General features: G+C 50.2%; 3 protein-coding genes and 4 non-coding genes across 8 annotated transcripts in view; 2 read left to right on the top strand and 5 right to left on the bottom strand.

Moving 5' to 3' along the window:
- Window positions 1-6: 6 nt before the first annotated feature.
- On the bottom strand, window positions 7-2,806 carry Rpl7a (ribosomal protein L7a). Its single transcript, XM_031369469.1, has 7 exons — window positions 2,698-2,806; window positions 2,381-2,501; window positions 1,867-2,016; window positions 1,277-1,417; window positions 1,000-1,079; window positions 379-786; window positions 7-232 (listed from the first exon to the last, which is right to left on the bottom strand). Exons 1-6 carry the CDS (start codon window positions 2,698-2,700, stop codon window positions 652-654), a joined length of 630 nt encoding a protein of 209 aa, XP_031225329.1. The 5' UTR covers window positions 2,701-2,806; the 3' UTR covers window positions 7-232; window positions 379-651.
- Window positions 518-585, bottom strand: LOC116092695. The gene has a single exon (XR_004119422.1). It is a non-coding gene; the product is annotated as a small nucleolar RNA SNORD36 (small nucleolar RNA).
- Window positions 855-926, bottom strand: LOC116092693. Its single transcript, XR_004119421.1, has one exon. It is a non-coding gene; the product is annotated as a small nucleolar RNA SNORD36 (small nucleolar RNA).
- On the bottom strand, window positions 1,155-1,227 carry LOC116092692. Its single transcript, XR_004119420.1, has one exon. It is a non-coding gene; the product is annotated as a small nucleolar RNA SNORD36 (small nucleolar RNA).
- LOC116092703 lies at window positions 2,096-2,169 on the bottom strand. Its single transcript, XR_004119429.1, has one exon. It is a non-coding gene; the product is annotated as a small nucleolar RNA SNORD24 (small nucleolar RNA).
- A 16-nt stretch (window positions 2,807-2,822) lies between the features above and the next one.
- Window positions 2,823-8,936, top strand: Med22 (mediator complex subunit 22). 2 transcript variants are annotated; one of them, XM_031369472.1, is made up of 5 exons: window positions 2,823-2,986; window positions 3,072-3,230; window positions 5,091-5,171; window positions 5,881-6,089; window positions 8,205-8,936. In XM_031369472.1, exons 2-5 carry the CDS (start codon window positions 3,108-3,110, stop codon window positions 8,392-8,394), a joined length of 603 nt encoding a protein of 200 aa, XP_031225332.1. In that variant the 5' UTR covers window positions 2,823-2,986; window positions 3,072-3,107; the 3' UTR covers window positions 8,395-8,936. The 2 variants fall into 2 exon arrangements, with proteins under 2 accessions (XP_031225332.1, XP_031225331.1); XM_031369471.1 differs by having other exon boundaries at window positions 2,827-3,230.
- A 1,497-nt stretch (window positions 8,937-10,433) lies between these two features.
- Surf6 (surfeit 6) overlaps window positions 10,434-14,853 on the top strand; it is a 43,486-nt gene continuing 39,066 nt past the window's right edge. The window contains exons 1-3 of the mRNA XM_031373184.1: window positions 10,434-10,649; window positions 13,624-13,827; window positions 14,105-14,193. Of these exons, the coding sequence (XP_031229044.1) occupies window positions 10,556-10,649; window positions 13,624-13,827; window positions 14,105-14,193 (387 nt within the window). The 5' untranslated portion in view covers window positions 10,434-10,555. The remainder of the gene's footprint in view (window positions 10,650-13,623; window positions 13,828-14,104; window positions 14,194-14,853) is intronic.

Here is a 14,853-nt window from a genome sequence, read left to right as displayed (position 1 = left end):
GCTTGGTCTCAAAACACTTTATAGGGGACAGCAGTAATCTGAGCACACACTTGCACCAACCCAAATAACCAAAGGCATGGAAGATAACTTTGTAATTATATTTATGTACAGAAAAATTAGTGTACATTTAACCCAATTTAGTGGCCAGTTCTTTAGCCTTTGCCTTTTCCAGCTTGGCAATTCGAGCCACAGACTTAGGACCCAGGACATTGCCTCCCCAGTGGCGACGGATCTGAAACGACAGAAGCAGTAGACATTAGCTTGACACCTTGCCCTCTAATGCAGTATTTTATATACAGTGGTTCCAAGTGGGTACCCAAACTGCACAGTTAAGGAAGCAATCAAAATCAAGCCCATGGCCTGTAGAGAGCTGCTCACCTCATCGTATCTGTCATTATAATTGGTCCTAATAGCTTCCACCAGCTTAGCCAGAGCACCCTTGTCTTCCCTGGGAAGGTAATGAGGTCTTGTTACTGTTTCGGAAGCAGGAGCAAGCCCCTCCCTACTTTTTTTTTCTTTTGCCTCAGACAACAGCATGACCACACAGTTGATTCAGGTGAAGAAATTCTTAACCATCATTGGCAAATGGTCCCAAAGCTGGGAGGGTAAGTCGTGGGTACACAAGGGAAGTTTAGAGACAAGCCTGAATACTCACGAGTTAACCTGTGTGAAGGCAACAGTGGTGCATGTCTTCCTGCGGACCAGGCGCCCCAGCCTAGCCTTTCCCTTGATGATGCAGTAGGGCACCCCCATCTTTCGACACAGGGCAGGCAGGAAAACCACCAGCTAGAAGCAAACATGAGCTGTAGGTTGTTTTGGCCGAAGCAATAGCTAGCTGCACAGATAGGGTGGCAACTGCTCAGGGTTAAAAAGCTCAGTAATTTACACTTCAAGGTCACTTCAGTCAAAGAGTCACATCACTGCAAGAGCCACACAAATCTGATCCCAGTTCTTCAAACCTAGCAAAAGTGATCCCACCCTTCCAGAAGCAACACCTACCTCAATGGGGTCTACATCATGGGCAATCACCACCAGTTGAGCCTTCTTATTTTCCACCAAGGTGGTAACTGTATTGACTCCTGGAACATACAACACAACCACTTTGCCTGAGTGCTGGAGCTGCTACAGTCACAAAAAAGCAGCTCCACTAAGCTGCTACTCAGGGTTAAAAAGCTCGATTTACTCTTCACATTAATTTCAGGTGAAGAAATTCACACATCATTGCACAGCCTGCCTTTATCGTCCTCTCTTTCCTGGGGTACGGGGAGGCACTGACCTGCTCGGAGGACCGGTGGTCTCTTAGTTGGGACGTCCCCTTTGCCAGCAGCTTTCTTCTCAGCACGGGCCAGTAGCCTTTGCTTCTTATCTTGCTTTGTCTCTGGCCTGTACTTGTTGGCAAGCTTAAGCAGCTGAGTTGCTGGAAAATAATCCAACCACACTCTAAGCTTGAATTCTTTTAAAGTCTGTTATGTAGCACAGGTTAGCCAGCTTCCTGTGCTGGGGCTATTTGGCAAGCAATCTCACGCTCAGGCCCAATTCTAACTTGTTACTTAACCTGGCATTGAAAAGTTATGCGTATGGCCTCCTAACTGTACAGCAGTGGCACTTGCCATTAATCCCAGCACCCGGGAGACAGAGGCAGCAATCTCAAAGCCCCCCCTAGGTCTACAAATTGAGCTCCACAACCAGAGACCCTGATTCCCCAAGAAAACTCCCCCATTGACTGGGGACCCCCTTCTGCCCCTCCCTGCCACCTATATCTCTCTACAGCAGTTTTAACGTTGCCATGTACTGCAGTAAGGGCAAGCTCATGACCAGTTTCAAGCTCTGGAAACTCTAAGCTGGCTCTGTGCCCCAGAACCTCACCTGTTTGCCTGTCCAGGGCCTGGGTGAACTGGTTAATGGCAGGAGGTACTTTGAGACGCTTATAGAGGATGGCTCTTTGCCGCTGCAGCCTGATGTAGCGAGGCCATTTGACGAAGCGTGTTAGATCTCTTTTGGGCTGGATGTCCTGCCCTGGAAGTAAAAGGGGACACTGCAACCGAGGCATCTCCACCGTGCCAGCCCGCACCTGAGGCACTCAGGAGGGTGTCGGTGCATCAGCGATCTTGGTGGTTCAAGCGTCATCACCATTTTTCGGATAGCAAATATTCTTTCACATCATCTGCACACGAGCACAATTTCCCCTTCTAACACAACAGCCGAAGCATCCACAGCGCAGCGGCTGTCTTAGTGCCAGGGTGGCCCTCCAAGGCACACCGCCTGCGTCTGCTTAGCAAAGGCGTCCGGTTTCCACGACGGTCAACCCCCCTAAAGGCTGGACTCAACGTCCCTGAAACCGGCGCCTAGTCCTCGGCAAGACCCGCTGACGCCTTCTTACCAATGCCGAAGTTCTTGGGCCTCTTCTCAAACAAAGGATTGACCACTTTCTTGGCCTCCTGTTTCTTGACGACGGCGGGGGCCGGGGCCACCTTCTTCCCCTTCGCCTTCTTTCCTTTGGGCTGTACAGCAAAGAGAAACCCGGTGAGGCTACACCTTCCGCCGTCCCATCGGGCAGCGGATTCATTCCCTGTGCGCCGCTCGCTACCGCTCCCTTCCCGCGAGGGACCCCGAAGTGACAGGGGCGACCGAGAACGCCGCCATGAGATGGCGGGTGGCGGATGGAGGCGGATAGTGCGAGGGCCCACTACCACTCACCATCTTGCTCGGCTGGTGGAGAGAGAAAGGAGAGGGAATTGTGGGTGATAAGTAAGCGGTCACAGATCTCGCGAGAGTAGGTGCCTGCGCGGGATTTCGGATTTAAAGTGACAAGGACCCATTTCGGACTCTTCCGGAGGGGGCGGAGCCTGAGCGGGGGCGTGTCGGGCCGCGGCGGCTGGTTCGTGCAGGCGGGCTGGACAAGGCACAGTTCCGACAGGCTCTGCGAGCCGGCGGGAGGCGCCTGCAGTGAGCGAAAGCCGTGTGAAGGAGTGTATGTTCCTCCGCGGTAAGAGCCTGCTGCCGGGCGTGTATTCGTGGACGGAGCTGTGGTAGCGGAAACTCCCGGACTCACCCTTGCGTGTTCGGTTCAGGTCGGACCGGACTGTGACTCTCACCCAGGGCCCGCCATGGCCCAGCAGAGAGCCCTGCCCCAGAGCAAGGAGACGCTGCTGCAGTCATACAACAAGCGGCTCAAAGACGACATCAAGTCCATCATGGACAACTTCACCGAGATCATCAAGACCGCCAAGGTGCGTGGTAGCTGTTCGGAAGCCGTGGGAGAAGGCAGGAACTGGTTTTCCTGGGGCCTGGGTACATACGTAGGTCTAGACTCTCGTACAGGGGAGGGGATAGCAGAGGGAATGTGACTTACCTGACCGGTGCAGGTGGGAGCGATGAGGCGTTCTAAGTAATGGGACAGCAGGTAAATAGAAGAGCCGAATAGTGACAAGGGCGGGTAGAACAGAGAAGAGACCTCTGGCCCGTTTGCCAGGGCTCTACATTAGTTAGTTACTGGGCACTAGCCACCTGGGCTGAGTTTTACCCATGCCGTAGATTCTTGGGATGACTGTGAGTTTAACCCTTTAATACAGTTCTTCATGTGGTGACCTCCAGCCATACAATTATTTTGTTTCTATTTCATAACAGTTGATACTCTTATGAATCGTAATGTAAATATCAGTGTTTTCCGATGGTTTTAGGTGGCCCCTTTGAAAGGCAACCCACAGGTTGAGAAGTGCTGTTCAGTTTAAATAATTTCTGAGAAGCCTCAAGCCCACTGAGGTCTGTGCTGGGCTCTAGCTGGGCCACCTGTAAGCTAAGAACAGCAGCAGTTCAGGCTTTGTGAGGAAACCTTGCTCAGTCAGCTGCTCCACATGATGCCTGCCCAGGAGGGATCACTTGAAAAGCCACCTTCTGGCTGGGGATGTTGTTGACATGGTAAAGTGCTTGATTGTCTAGCAGTCACAAAACCCTGTGTTCCCTAGCACTGAACAAATTGGATGTTTGCACAGCCCTTTAATGCCAAGAAAGTGGAGGCACAGGATCAGGTTCAGGGCCATCCTCAACTACATAGTTCATCCTCAACTACAAGATTCTGCCTTAAAGATCAAAAAGTTTGCCGGGCAGTGGTGACACACGCCTTTAATCCCAGCACTTGGGAGGCAGAGGCAGGTGGATTTCTGAGTTCGAGGCCAGCCTGGTCTATGAGTGAGTTCCAAGGCTACACAGAGAAACCCTGTCTCAACACCCCCTCCCAAAAAAAAAGATCAAAAAGTTTGTCTTTTTAATCCTTTATTGACCATCTTCTCTTTCTTTCTTTTTGTTTTTTTGTTTTTTTGTTTTTGAAACAGGGTTTCTCTGTGTAGTCCTGGCTGTCCTGGTACTCACTCTGTAGACCAGGCTGGCCTTGAACTCAGAAATCCGCCTGCCTCTGCCTCCCAAGTGCTGGATTAAAGGCGTGTGCCACCACCCGGCTCTTTCTTTTTCTTTTAGGATTTATTTATTTAGGGGCTGGAGAAATAGCTCAGCAGTTAAGAGCACTGGCTGCTCTTCCAGAGGTCCTGAATTCAATTCCCAGCAACCACATAGGGGCTCACAATCATCTGTAATGGGATCTGGTGTCCTCTGTTGGTATGTCTGAAGACAGCAACAGTGTACACATATACATTTTTTAAAGATTTATTTATTTATGTATATGAGCACTGTATTTGCACGGATACCTGAAAGACAGAAGAGAACATCAGACAGATGAGGGAGGGCATCAGATCCTATTGCAGTTGGTTGTGAGCCATCTTGTGGTTGCTGGGAATTGAACTGGATGTGCCATCTTTCTAGCCCTTTATTGAACATTTTTTTTCTTGTAAACTGTCACAAAGACCAGGCAGTGTTCTTTTGACATGCAGTCATTTATTATCACCCAGAGAACAAGAAGGGGTTGGAGCCATTAGATAGGAAGTAGCGTTCTGGGTCTGCAGGAAGGCTTGACAGGCTGTGGTAATGGCATGAAGGGTGGCGGCGGTGTTGGCTGTTAGCTCTTGGGTTCCTGGGAGCCAGACTAAGCCAGGTGGCTACTACCTGTGTTGATTCTAGGCTTTCTTATTCGCCCTCAGATTGAGGATGAGACACAAGTGTCGAGAGCTACTCAGGGCGAACAGGACAATTACGAGATGCACGTTCGAGCAGCCAACATTGTGAGTGCTTGGGACAGAAGACACCCATGGAGGGGTTGTAGGTGGAGTCTAGAGTAGCAGAGGAAAACAAGGGAACAGTGGGGTGGGCAGAGCATGTCTTAGGTGGTTGCCCCTTGTGGGCACTGGGAGGAGGGCTAAATAGACAGATGGCCTTGTCCATTCTGTGTTGATGGTGGAAGGAAGGCAGCTATTCCTGCTGGCATGAAGGCTTCCCAAGGCTGGTTGTGAATGGAAAGGCAAGACTGAGTGAGTCATGTGTGAAATGTGAGCCCCTCTTGATCTAGCAGGGAAAGCCCTGTAGGCCAGTGTCTGTGCAGTGGGTATGAGCAGTTGTGTGGGGCACAGCTGCCTGTGACTGCCCAACTTGCAGTTGTGTCATATCTGGGAAAGACTGAGTCAGGAGGAAAGTCTGGGCTCTCTGTTGGCCCTGAGTGGAATGCGCAGGATGTGTACGTGGTGTGAGTGGTGTGGCCGGGGAAGGAAAACTCCTTGAAGTGAGCAAACTTAGCCCACTTGGTCATGGAGGGTGCTGATCTTGCCTCCCTGGCTGTGCCTCTGGCCTCGCAGATGGCTCTGCACAGGGCAGTATTTTTCTTTGCAGAACATAAACCAGACTTGCAGTTCACACTGCTGACCCAGCAGCAATTACACAGAGCAGGGCCACTGTCTCTGCCCCCTTTCATATTTCACCCTGATTATGATGGTGCAGGTCCGAGCTGGTGAGTCCCTGATGAAGCTGGTATCTGATCTCAAGCAGTTTCTGATCCTCAATGACTTCCCATCTGTGAATGAAGCCATTGACCAGCGTAACCAGCAGCTTCGAGCCCTGCAGGAAGAGTGTGATCGCAAGCTCATCACCCTGCGGGATGAGGTCTCCATTGACCTGTATGAGCTGGAGGAGGAGTACTACTCTTCCAGGTACAAATAGGGCCGGACTCCCATGCAGGTGGTGCCTGCTGCCTGCCCAGACCAGCTAGGGCCTGCAGTGGCTGTGTGTTTTCCCAAGTTCTCCTTGACAACAGAGCCTCTGACTAGATTGTTTGAGGGACGGACGGTCACAGCCAGCCACCAACGTGGGGCCCAGGCCTTCCCCTCAATGAAGAGGGATGAAAACACAGGACTTGGTTGTGTGTCAGCGACTGTGGCCAGAAAAGGGTATTTGCCCAGGGAGCGAGGAAGCCCTCCAGGGCAGCACAGTCTCTGACTTACTGCTTTAAATCTCTTGTCTGTCTAGACGTTTCAGTCAAGGCTGGATTGGCTCCTTGTGGTCTTCCAGTTCTCTAACGATATCCACTTTCTGCCACCCCTGCCTACTGCTTGCTTAGAGATTCAGTTCCATGTGAATATCATCAAACTCACAGTGTAGAGTTAGGGAACAGTGGGGAGGAGGAGTAAGGAACTCAAGCCCGGGATACTTGGATGTCCTGATTTTGGGCAGCTTGGACCCTCCTGGTGTCAGACCTATGCTAATCTCAAGAGGATAGCAGCAGGTAGGGTCTGTTACCTAGCTCTCTACAGGGCTACTTAGAATGTTGAAATCTGAAACTTTCTGATCCAGAGAGGCCTTGAGAAATCAAGAGTCTAGTGTAAAATGTGTAGGAACCAGGCAGAAGAATGGAGGCCTTGCCCCACCCCATTAGCTTGCAGTTGAGGCTCTGTTCCACAGCGCCCTGCCCTAGGAAAGCCCGTCTTCCCCCTGGTGCTAGTTTTGCTGCTTCTGCACAGATGCTACAGTCGGAGCTAAGGTGTCCAGTGCTGCAGTGGTGTGTGCTCTACGGCTTGTTCCCATCTTAAGACTTAGTGTCACTGCCTAGCTTCAGTAGTTCTGAAGTTCTCCAGAGAGTTCTGGGGTTACCTTTGGTCCCAATGTTCATCAGCTTAGCAGAAAAATGGGAACATCTATACCCCAAAATGGCAGAGACTTATACCCACCCAGGGGTATAAGGCCTAACTGGGGTATTCACAATACCCAGGGTGAAGTCCTTCACATCTTCCTGTCACTACCTTGTAGACAGCTACTGCTTCAAGTGTACTTGGATGGATCAGTATTGGGACAATGACTCAGTTCTGCTATAGAGGTTGAGGGGATAAACTGCTCAGATAGGAACCCAGAGCTCCGGGTTAACAATGCATACATTTCTGGGATGACCTGTGTCCTCTTTGGGCAATCACTTCTCTCATATTCCTCATAGTAAGGCAGCTGCTTCTCTGCCTATGAATTTCCTTAAATGGCAGAGCTCTTCTGTAGGTGAGGCAGTAGGTTTTATTTGCCCTTATCAGCCTCATGCCCACAACAGCACCAGCTGCCCAGCTTCCCCTGTGCACGGCTATTCTTGCCTGTATACTAACTGCTTGCTCTTTCTGGCTTTGCCTTCCTCCACTCTCCTGGAGATGCTACTCCTTTTGTCTTGGGTAGTTCTGAGAGAGACTGCTGGGGCAGGCATGGGAGAAAGCCAGGGCCTTGTGCATGTTAGACTGCTGTGGAAAAAGATATGCTTCAGGTAACCACTGCCATGACCATTGAGGCACAGTGCTTGCCTCTTCCTATCTCTGGCTTTCCCTGTGTAATGTAAGGAGATGGAATGCATAAAGCTTGGGGCTTGGAACTATAGAGCTAGAATAGTGGTATATAGAGAAATGCCCAGACCTGTGTTACTGACTGTTACCCAGTTAGGCCAGGACCCTGTACGATGGAAACAGGTCTGCCACCAGGAACTCTTTGTAAAGTCTTATCACTACCCTACTGGTAAGGGGTGGGTAGCAGGAGGAGATGGATAGGAACAAGGAGAGTCCCGTGTGTCAGGAAGGACATGTGGCCAATGGGGAGAGCTTGCCTAAGTCACATGCCATGTTGATGCCACCTTTCTTTGGATGCAAGAGTAGCCAGAACTGCTTAGCAGAGTGGCCAGCACAGAAGAAGGGGAGGTAGTCAGGTGGTGTTCATTTCTTAACTCTGCATCTGTCTTGCTTTCCCCTCCCTGGCTTTCCTCTGCCTGCTCCTGTCACTCCTTGGGGTTTCTTGTGGTGGCAAAGCTCAAGTCTCTGCGAAGCTAATGACCTGCCTCTGTGTGAAGCTTACTGGAGGCTGGACCTCGACACAGATTCTGCTGATGGCCTCTCAGCCCCTCTGCTGGCGTCCCCGGAGACCGGTGCTGGTCCCGTGCAGTCTGCAGCCCCTGTCCACTCCCATGGTGGTGGTCCTGGCCCTACAGAACACACCTGAGCCTCCTGGGGTACCATGGCAGGGTAGCCTTTCCTAGGGCCCTAGTTTATCAGAAAGGAAGTGCTGTGGATACCCACCACAGCCTATCTTTTTTCAGTCTTAGCTCCCTTGGGGACTTTGGGATCAGGAGTCACTGTAGCCTCAGGAACCTGGCCAGGCCAGGGCCAGGCCCTGTGATAGTTGGGGATTGCCGTTCATTATTTACAGGCAGGTAGCTACCTTCCTGATTGCCAGGGGGAAGATTGTCCCATTGAAGACCTTGAATAGGGAGGGTGGCTGGTGATAGGAAGACAGCCTCAGCTTGTTTAGAATTGTGAGGTATTCAGTGGCCCTTAGTCTAGTCCAGTCACCCACCCTTAGGTTCAGGTTCTATATAGAGCCCTGTCTACTGCCTGGTGTCTGGAGCATAAATGTCTGTGCCACAGCGGACAGTCCAAGCAAGATTGTGTGAGAGGCAGCTAGCCAGGGTGTCTTCCTGCATTCTCCCACCATTTCTGTCTGCTACTTTTGTGATGAAACCGTTGAATAAAACATCAGCTTTCTGTGTGGTTGTCTTTCTTTCCTGACCAGTCTAAGATTTCTTGGGTTCCTCGAGTAACAGCCTCTCCTCCTTGTATAGCTTTGGGCTCCTAGCACCTAGTAAGTCCTTGACATACATTGAATGAATGAAGCATCCGCTAGTACTGCAAGCTGTATGGCTGCAGCACCTGTACCTTTGACGCCACCTATTTTTGCCATCCTAACTTAGAACTATCATGCCTGCATCTTAGAGGGGCTGACTGGCCATGGGCTTGGAAAGGGTGAGGTGTCTTGCTTGGAAGTGAAGTTCCCAGAAACAACTGGGGATTCAGATCCCATTTGCCTCTCAGTACCAGGCTCACCGCTGACATGCAGAAACCGTGGTTCTGGGGCAGGTGTGTGTTTTCAGCCTGTAACTCCTAACTACCATCGGCATGCATCATCCATGGTAGTAGTAGTCCTGGGTCTATAAGGAACATGAGCTGGTCACCAGGAGGCCCAGCACCTACAATAGCCAAACAGAGCATAGCACTCTTGTGTAGCCAGAGGCAAGTCACTGCCCCAGGGGGGAGTTTTCCACCAGAGTGATGTCAAAGCAGTGTCAACTGTTGGAAGAGCTTGTAAGAGCCATGGAGAAAGCTTAGCCACAGGATGGGAAGAGTTGGAGAAAACACTAAAAGCAACAGTTCTGAAGGGATTCCAAAACCTTTAGTGAAAGACAGTGTTTTATTGTTTGGTCAGTTCTGTCCTTCATATTTAAAGGCGAAACTTCTCATTTAAAGGGCACCATTGTCTTTCTCCTGCGTGTGTGGCCAGGGCCACAGCTCCCTGGAGATACTGCTGGGGATTCAGATTTCTTGAAACTCAAGAGTCATGAGTAGTGTAACTTGTGTATTCCCTTTTTTCGTGAGCATTAACTTGTGAGTTGCTGGGACACACCCAAAAAAGACTACCGTACAGGCTCTTCTTGGGGCTTGCCTTTCCCTTCATTTCCTCCTAAGTAACTTCAATGCCTTGTGCAAGTAGTTTCTCGTTCCTAAGGGCCCGATACCATCACCATTGAGATTCATTGCTACCGCATGTAATCTAGAACCCGCGCCATACTCATGTCTCCAGTTGTCGCCCGCGTCTTTTTATACCTGATTGTGTTTTGCTCCGTGTGGCGGGTCTGGCTGTAGAGTGCTGGGCATCATCCCCTGCAGGCAGGGTTCTGACCTTCAGTCCAATTGTAGGGAAAGAGCTATGGTACCCTAGGTCTGCCAGGCTCTGAGGGCCTCGAGCTCGGCGGAAGCCCAGCCCTCTCAAGTTACAGGCTCCATTTTCCAGAGGAACGCATCCAGATTGAGGACTAGCCGGCCCCTCAGGCATGGCTAATTGAGCTCCGAAAGGGAAGCAGCTGCGTGCGTTTCTACACCGTGACTTCCGGGGCTGGCTGGCATGCTAACCTGGAGTTTAGATTACGCTGTTATGGGGGGGTGGCTTCCGGTGCTCCCGGGCTAATAGCGTTAGCCGGGCTGCGCCTGCGCATGAGGTACTTCCGGCGGGGTCACGCCGCTCTACCGGTGGTACCTGCGTACACGGTGCTTCCGGCAGGGCTCGCCCGCGGGAGCCTCCGATTCTGGCGCCGGCCTTGGTTGCAGACATGGCTTCTCTCCTGGCCAAGGATGCCTATCTGCAGGACTTAGCCAAGAAGATCTGCGCGCAGCCTGGCCCAGAGCGGCAGAGGAGCAAGTGGGGTAAGGCATCCGGCCGGCGCAGCCTTTGAGTGGACGCCGTCAGTAAGGAAGCCGCTGTCCTGGGTCGGGGCCGGACCCTCCGCAAAGGATAGGAGTTTGAGCGCATGGGTACTGGCGAGGACAGCAAAGGCTTGAGCTCTGGGCCCTGGTGGAGTGGGAGGGAGTTGGGAAATTACCAGACTCGAACGGAAAGAAAAACGGGCTCGCGACTAGAAGTGTGAAGAGTTTTCTTACTGGCGCGTGTGTTTTTCAGCTCTTGTCTGCTGTGAATGTGTTTCATGTGTTGAAAGAACGCACACGTCATTCTTGGCCGTTTAGTTTAAAACGCTAACATTTCCTCATCATTGGAAGTGTTAATTGCGTCTGGGCCTGGTTGGTAGGGAGGCTGAGGAGAAGGACCTCGAGGTCAAGACCCGCCGGCCTGTCTGGGCTACATCATGTGTTCACCTCTGCGTGAGCAACTTCAGGAAACTCTCCAGAAGTGAAAGGAGCGGGTGGAGATGTGGCTCAGTGGTTAAAGAGCACTCCTTAACCACTGTTACTCCTTCATAGGACCCAGATTTGGTTCCCAGCACCTACATGGTAGCTTACTACAGTTCGGAGTTCTAGGGGCTCTTAACACTCTCTTCTGGCTCCCAGTGGCACCAGGGATGGTCTTGATGCACAGACATACATACTTCCAAATAACACTTGTAAAAGTAAACGAGTCTGGGAGGCATGGGGGCGGGAGGTGGGGAATTGTGGGCCACATGCCTTTAACCCCAGCACTTGGTATACAAGCAAGATAGATCACTGTGAATTCCAGATGGCCAGGATTGCCTGCTGAGACCTTTTTTGTTTGTTTGTTTTGTTTTTTATTTTTGTTTTGTTTTTGAGACAGGGTTTCTCTATGTAGCCCTGGCTGTCCTGGAACTCACTCTGTAGACCAGGCTGGTCTTGAACTCAGATTCACCTATTTCTGCCTCCCAGGTGTGCCACCACCGCCTGGCTTAAGATCCTGTGTTTTAAAAAAAAGAAAACAAAAACAAAACAAAAAACCAAACCACTAAAAGGAGCTGGAAAAATGGTGCAATAGTTCTGTGTATATACAGCTCTTAGGAGAGGACCAGATTGTTCCCAGCATCCACCCCTTTTTACTCCACAGACACCCTCATTTATGGTACCCGTACTCCACACACACATGCACATGATTAAAATGTAGTAAATTTTTACAAGAAGAAAAGGGAGGGTTGGAAATCTGATTTAGTGTTAGAGCACTTGCCTAATGTGTGTGAGACCTGTGGTATGATGTCATGTAGGAAGACACAAACAAGCGTCTGCTCAGCCAGGACATAGAGAGGCCCACAGCTGCATATAAACACAGTAAAGAACTTGTTCTGGAGCCCATTCGGAGTGATCATGGCCTAGAAACGTGGATTTAGGGCACCCCAAGGTCCATTTTCCAAGGGAAAATATTTCTTGAAGCAGTTTGTTGAAGTTTTACAGAACAAAGAAAGTCAGGGCAAGTTTAAAATACATTAGTGTGGGTATCAGGCAGATATGGCAAAATGAAAGCTTTTTTTTTTTTAGGATGAGATGCTGATAACATTCCCTCATCCCCAAACAGGGTTTCTCTGGGTAGCTTTGACTGTCCTAGAAGCCCTATAGACCAGGCTGGCCTTGAATTTACAGAGATTCACCCGCCTCTGCTTCTGGAGTGGAGTGTTGGGATTAAAGGCATGCTTCACCATGCCTGGTGCTGATAACATTCTTAATTTTTAGGTTGGTCTGCTAAGTTAATAGATTCCAAAAGGTTTATTATCTATTAGTCACATGGAAGTGGGCAAGGAATGAGTTCTTCATGGGACTAAAGCTAACCTGAGATAAATTAATTAGTCTCCAGACCTGCAACATTCCAATCTAGACATTCAAAGGAGTCAATCAGTCTGCAGAGAGCTTTCCAGGAAATCTCATTGGCAGAACCAAAGACAAGAGTCCAGAGTGGTTAATGAATGGAGCTTTATGGGGTGACTTATGGGAGTGGAGATGGTTCAAACACAGCTTTATCAGCAAAGCCTACCCCAGCATGGGTGATGGGTCACAACAGCTGGAAACCTCAAGTGCGCTGCACAACTTGCAGGCAGCTCCAAAGTTGGAGGATACTGTTTCATGTACTTCTGTTTGATTAAGTGATGCTCAGCTTTCTTATACATGCTTGGAGGAGAGGGGACCTAGTAAATCTGGTCATTTTAAGGGACTTCTAAGCCTTAGTGTTTGGTTCCTGAGAAAAAGAGCGCCTCTCCAAGATGGAAGGCTGGCATACTTGCTTCCTTCCTTTCCTTTCCATTTTCCCCTTCCTCTACCTTCCTCCCCTCCCTCCCTCCCTCCTCCAACTCTTTCTTTTCCTTTCATTTCCTTCTTCCCTTCCCTTTCTTTTTCCCTTCCTCCCTTCCTCCCTTCGACATGGTTTCTTTGTGTAGCCCTGGCTGTCCTGGAACTGTTTGTAGACCAGACTGTGGCATTGAACTCATTGAGATCCACCTGTCTTTGTCTCCTGAGTACTGGAATTAAAGGCATGCTCCACCACACCCTGCTGGCAGGTTTTATTTAGGAGAAAATTGCTATCCAGGAGCCTAGTGTTGAGTTTTGGGCAGTGAGGAGAAAGTATGGGGCAGTACAGGGTGGCAACCATCCTGAAGTCAGATTTGGTGTTCTATTTCTCATGTGTATAACTGCTAGGTCAAGTGGGTATGTTTTAGATTTAAAAAAAAATTATTTTTGCTCTTTGAAGACAGGATCTCATTATGTAGCCCAGCCTGGCATCAAACTCTTCAGCAATTCTAGTGCCTTAGCCCCCAAATCCTAAGGGATTCTAGATGTCTGGCCACCTGCTGCCCAGGCAGGGTGGCTGTGAGCTCTGGACAGTGGTGCTAGCCTAGCTACCTGGTTCTTTACTGAATTGGTCAGAAGGGATTCTGCTTGTTTTGCATTTCAGCTGTCAGGACAAAAGGCTCAGAAGCTGCTGGACCTCCGAAAAAGAAAAGGAAGAAAACACAAAAGAAGTCTCAGGAGCAGGAACAGAAAGCTATGGAACAGAAGACTAAACCCCTGGCCAAGAAGTCTCCCACCTCTTCTAGGGCCAAGAAACCCATGGTATCCAAACAAGAGACAAGCTCCAGCTCCCTGGGGTCCCCTAAAGGTGAGTGGCTCCAGGATGTGCATGGTGAGGGCTGGTATGGGCCCAGACACAAATGTCCTCACTGCTCGATAGTGCTAGCAGGATTTTGTCCTGTGCTGCATGACAACCAGGTGCCAAGACCAATCTCATAATGCAGTTGCTAGTGACCTGTTTTAACGGAGCTTGGGTAGAACTTGCTAATGGTGACCTGTAAATCCACAGTTGGCCCTGAGGGAGGTAGGGAAGAAGAGAAGTGGTGGGAGGGCAGCTTCCTTTCAGCTTGGTCTGTTCCCTGTAGGTAGCCAAGGCACAGCACCTGATTCTGTCTTTGCCCTGGATTTCCTTCGACAGCGGCTGCATGAAAAGATCCAGCTAGCCCGGGGCCAGGTAATGGAATCTTTCTGAACATGTGGAGTAGGCTTATAGAATATCTTCTTTCCCCACCTCTGTGCTAACATGGGATGCGGGCCCCCTCTTGGTTGAGGTAGCAGGTATAGTTCCTTTCTTAGTCCTTAGTATCCTCTGCTTCTTGGAAGCTTTGTGTCCCTCAGAAGCATGGCCTCCTTCCTTTGGGGAGCACAGCCTGAATTGTCTCTGTAAAGATCAGTGTCCAGAGGTGACCTGACCAGCCTTGACTCTGCTGCATGGTGCTGGCTTCCCTGTCCCTCTTTTTTAGGCTCTTTTCCTGAGCTTTAGCTTCTTGCCCTTCCTGTCACTGTCTCCAGGTTCCTGAGAGGTGGGGATCAAGGCTCAAGGCCCTCATCCTGCAGCCCAGGCCTGGGTTGGTCAGATACACAGTGTGTTGTCTGGCTGGCACAGGAAGGGATGCAGAGAGAACTAAGCCTGTGTGTTTCATGAGTAAAAGATATTAGTGGTTAGGACAGACACTCCATTATAGAAACCCAACCTAAATTCTAAACTCTAGGACAATGGATGACCATATGCAAGATGAAGTGTTCTGATATGCTGGAGGGGCCTGGGAACTAGAGCCATGAAACCTTCTTTTGGGGAGTGGGGAGGAGGTTGGTGTGTTTTTTTTTTTTTTTT

The sequence above is a fragment of the Mastomys coucha genome, unplaced genomic scaffold (assembly GCF_008632895.1).
Source record: "Mastomys coucha isolate ucsf_1 unplaced genomic scaffold, UCSF_Mcou_1 pScaffold15, whole genome shotgun sequence".
Classification (NCBI taxonomy): domain Eukaryota; kingdom Metazoa; phylum Chordata; class Mammalia; order Rodentia; family Muridae; genus Mastomys; species Mastomys coucha.
Note: the sequence above shows the minus strand (reverse complement) of the source record. Positions and strands in the feature narration are given on the sequence as shown.

What these genes read in the sequence shown, in the direction of transcription:
- Rpl7a (XM_031369469.1), bottom strand. An exon ending in GGCCCTGGACAGGCAAACAG is followed by an intron (nt 1,418 to 1,866) that starts GTGAGGTTCTGG and finishes ATTATTTTCCAG; the next exon opens with CAACTCAGCTGCTTAAGCTT. An exon ending in ACCACCGGTCCTCCGAGCAG is followed by an intron (nt 1,080 to 1,276) that starts GTCAGTGCCTCC and finishes TGTATGTTCCAG; the next exon opens with GAGTCAATACAGTTACCACC.
- Med22 (XM_031369472.1), top strand. Translation starts at nt 3,108, where the DNA reads ATGGCCCAGCAGAGAGCCCTGCCCCAGAGCAAGGAGACGCTGCTGCAG. An exon ending in AGATCATCAAGACCGCCAAG is followed by an intron (nt 3,231 to 5,090) that starts GTGCGTGGTAGC and finishes ATTCGCCCTCAG; the next exon opens with ATTGAGGATGAGACACAAGT. An exon ending in ACGTTCGAGCAGCCAACATT is followed by an intron (nt 5,172 to 5,880) that starts GTGAGTGCTTGG and finishes ATGATGGTGCAG; the next exon opens with GTCCGAGCTGGTGAGTCCCT.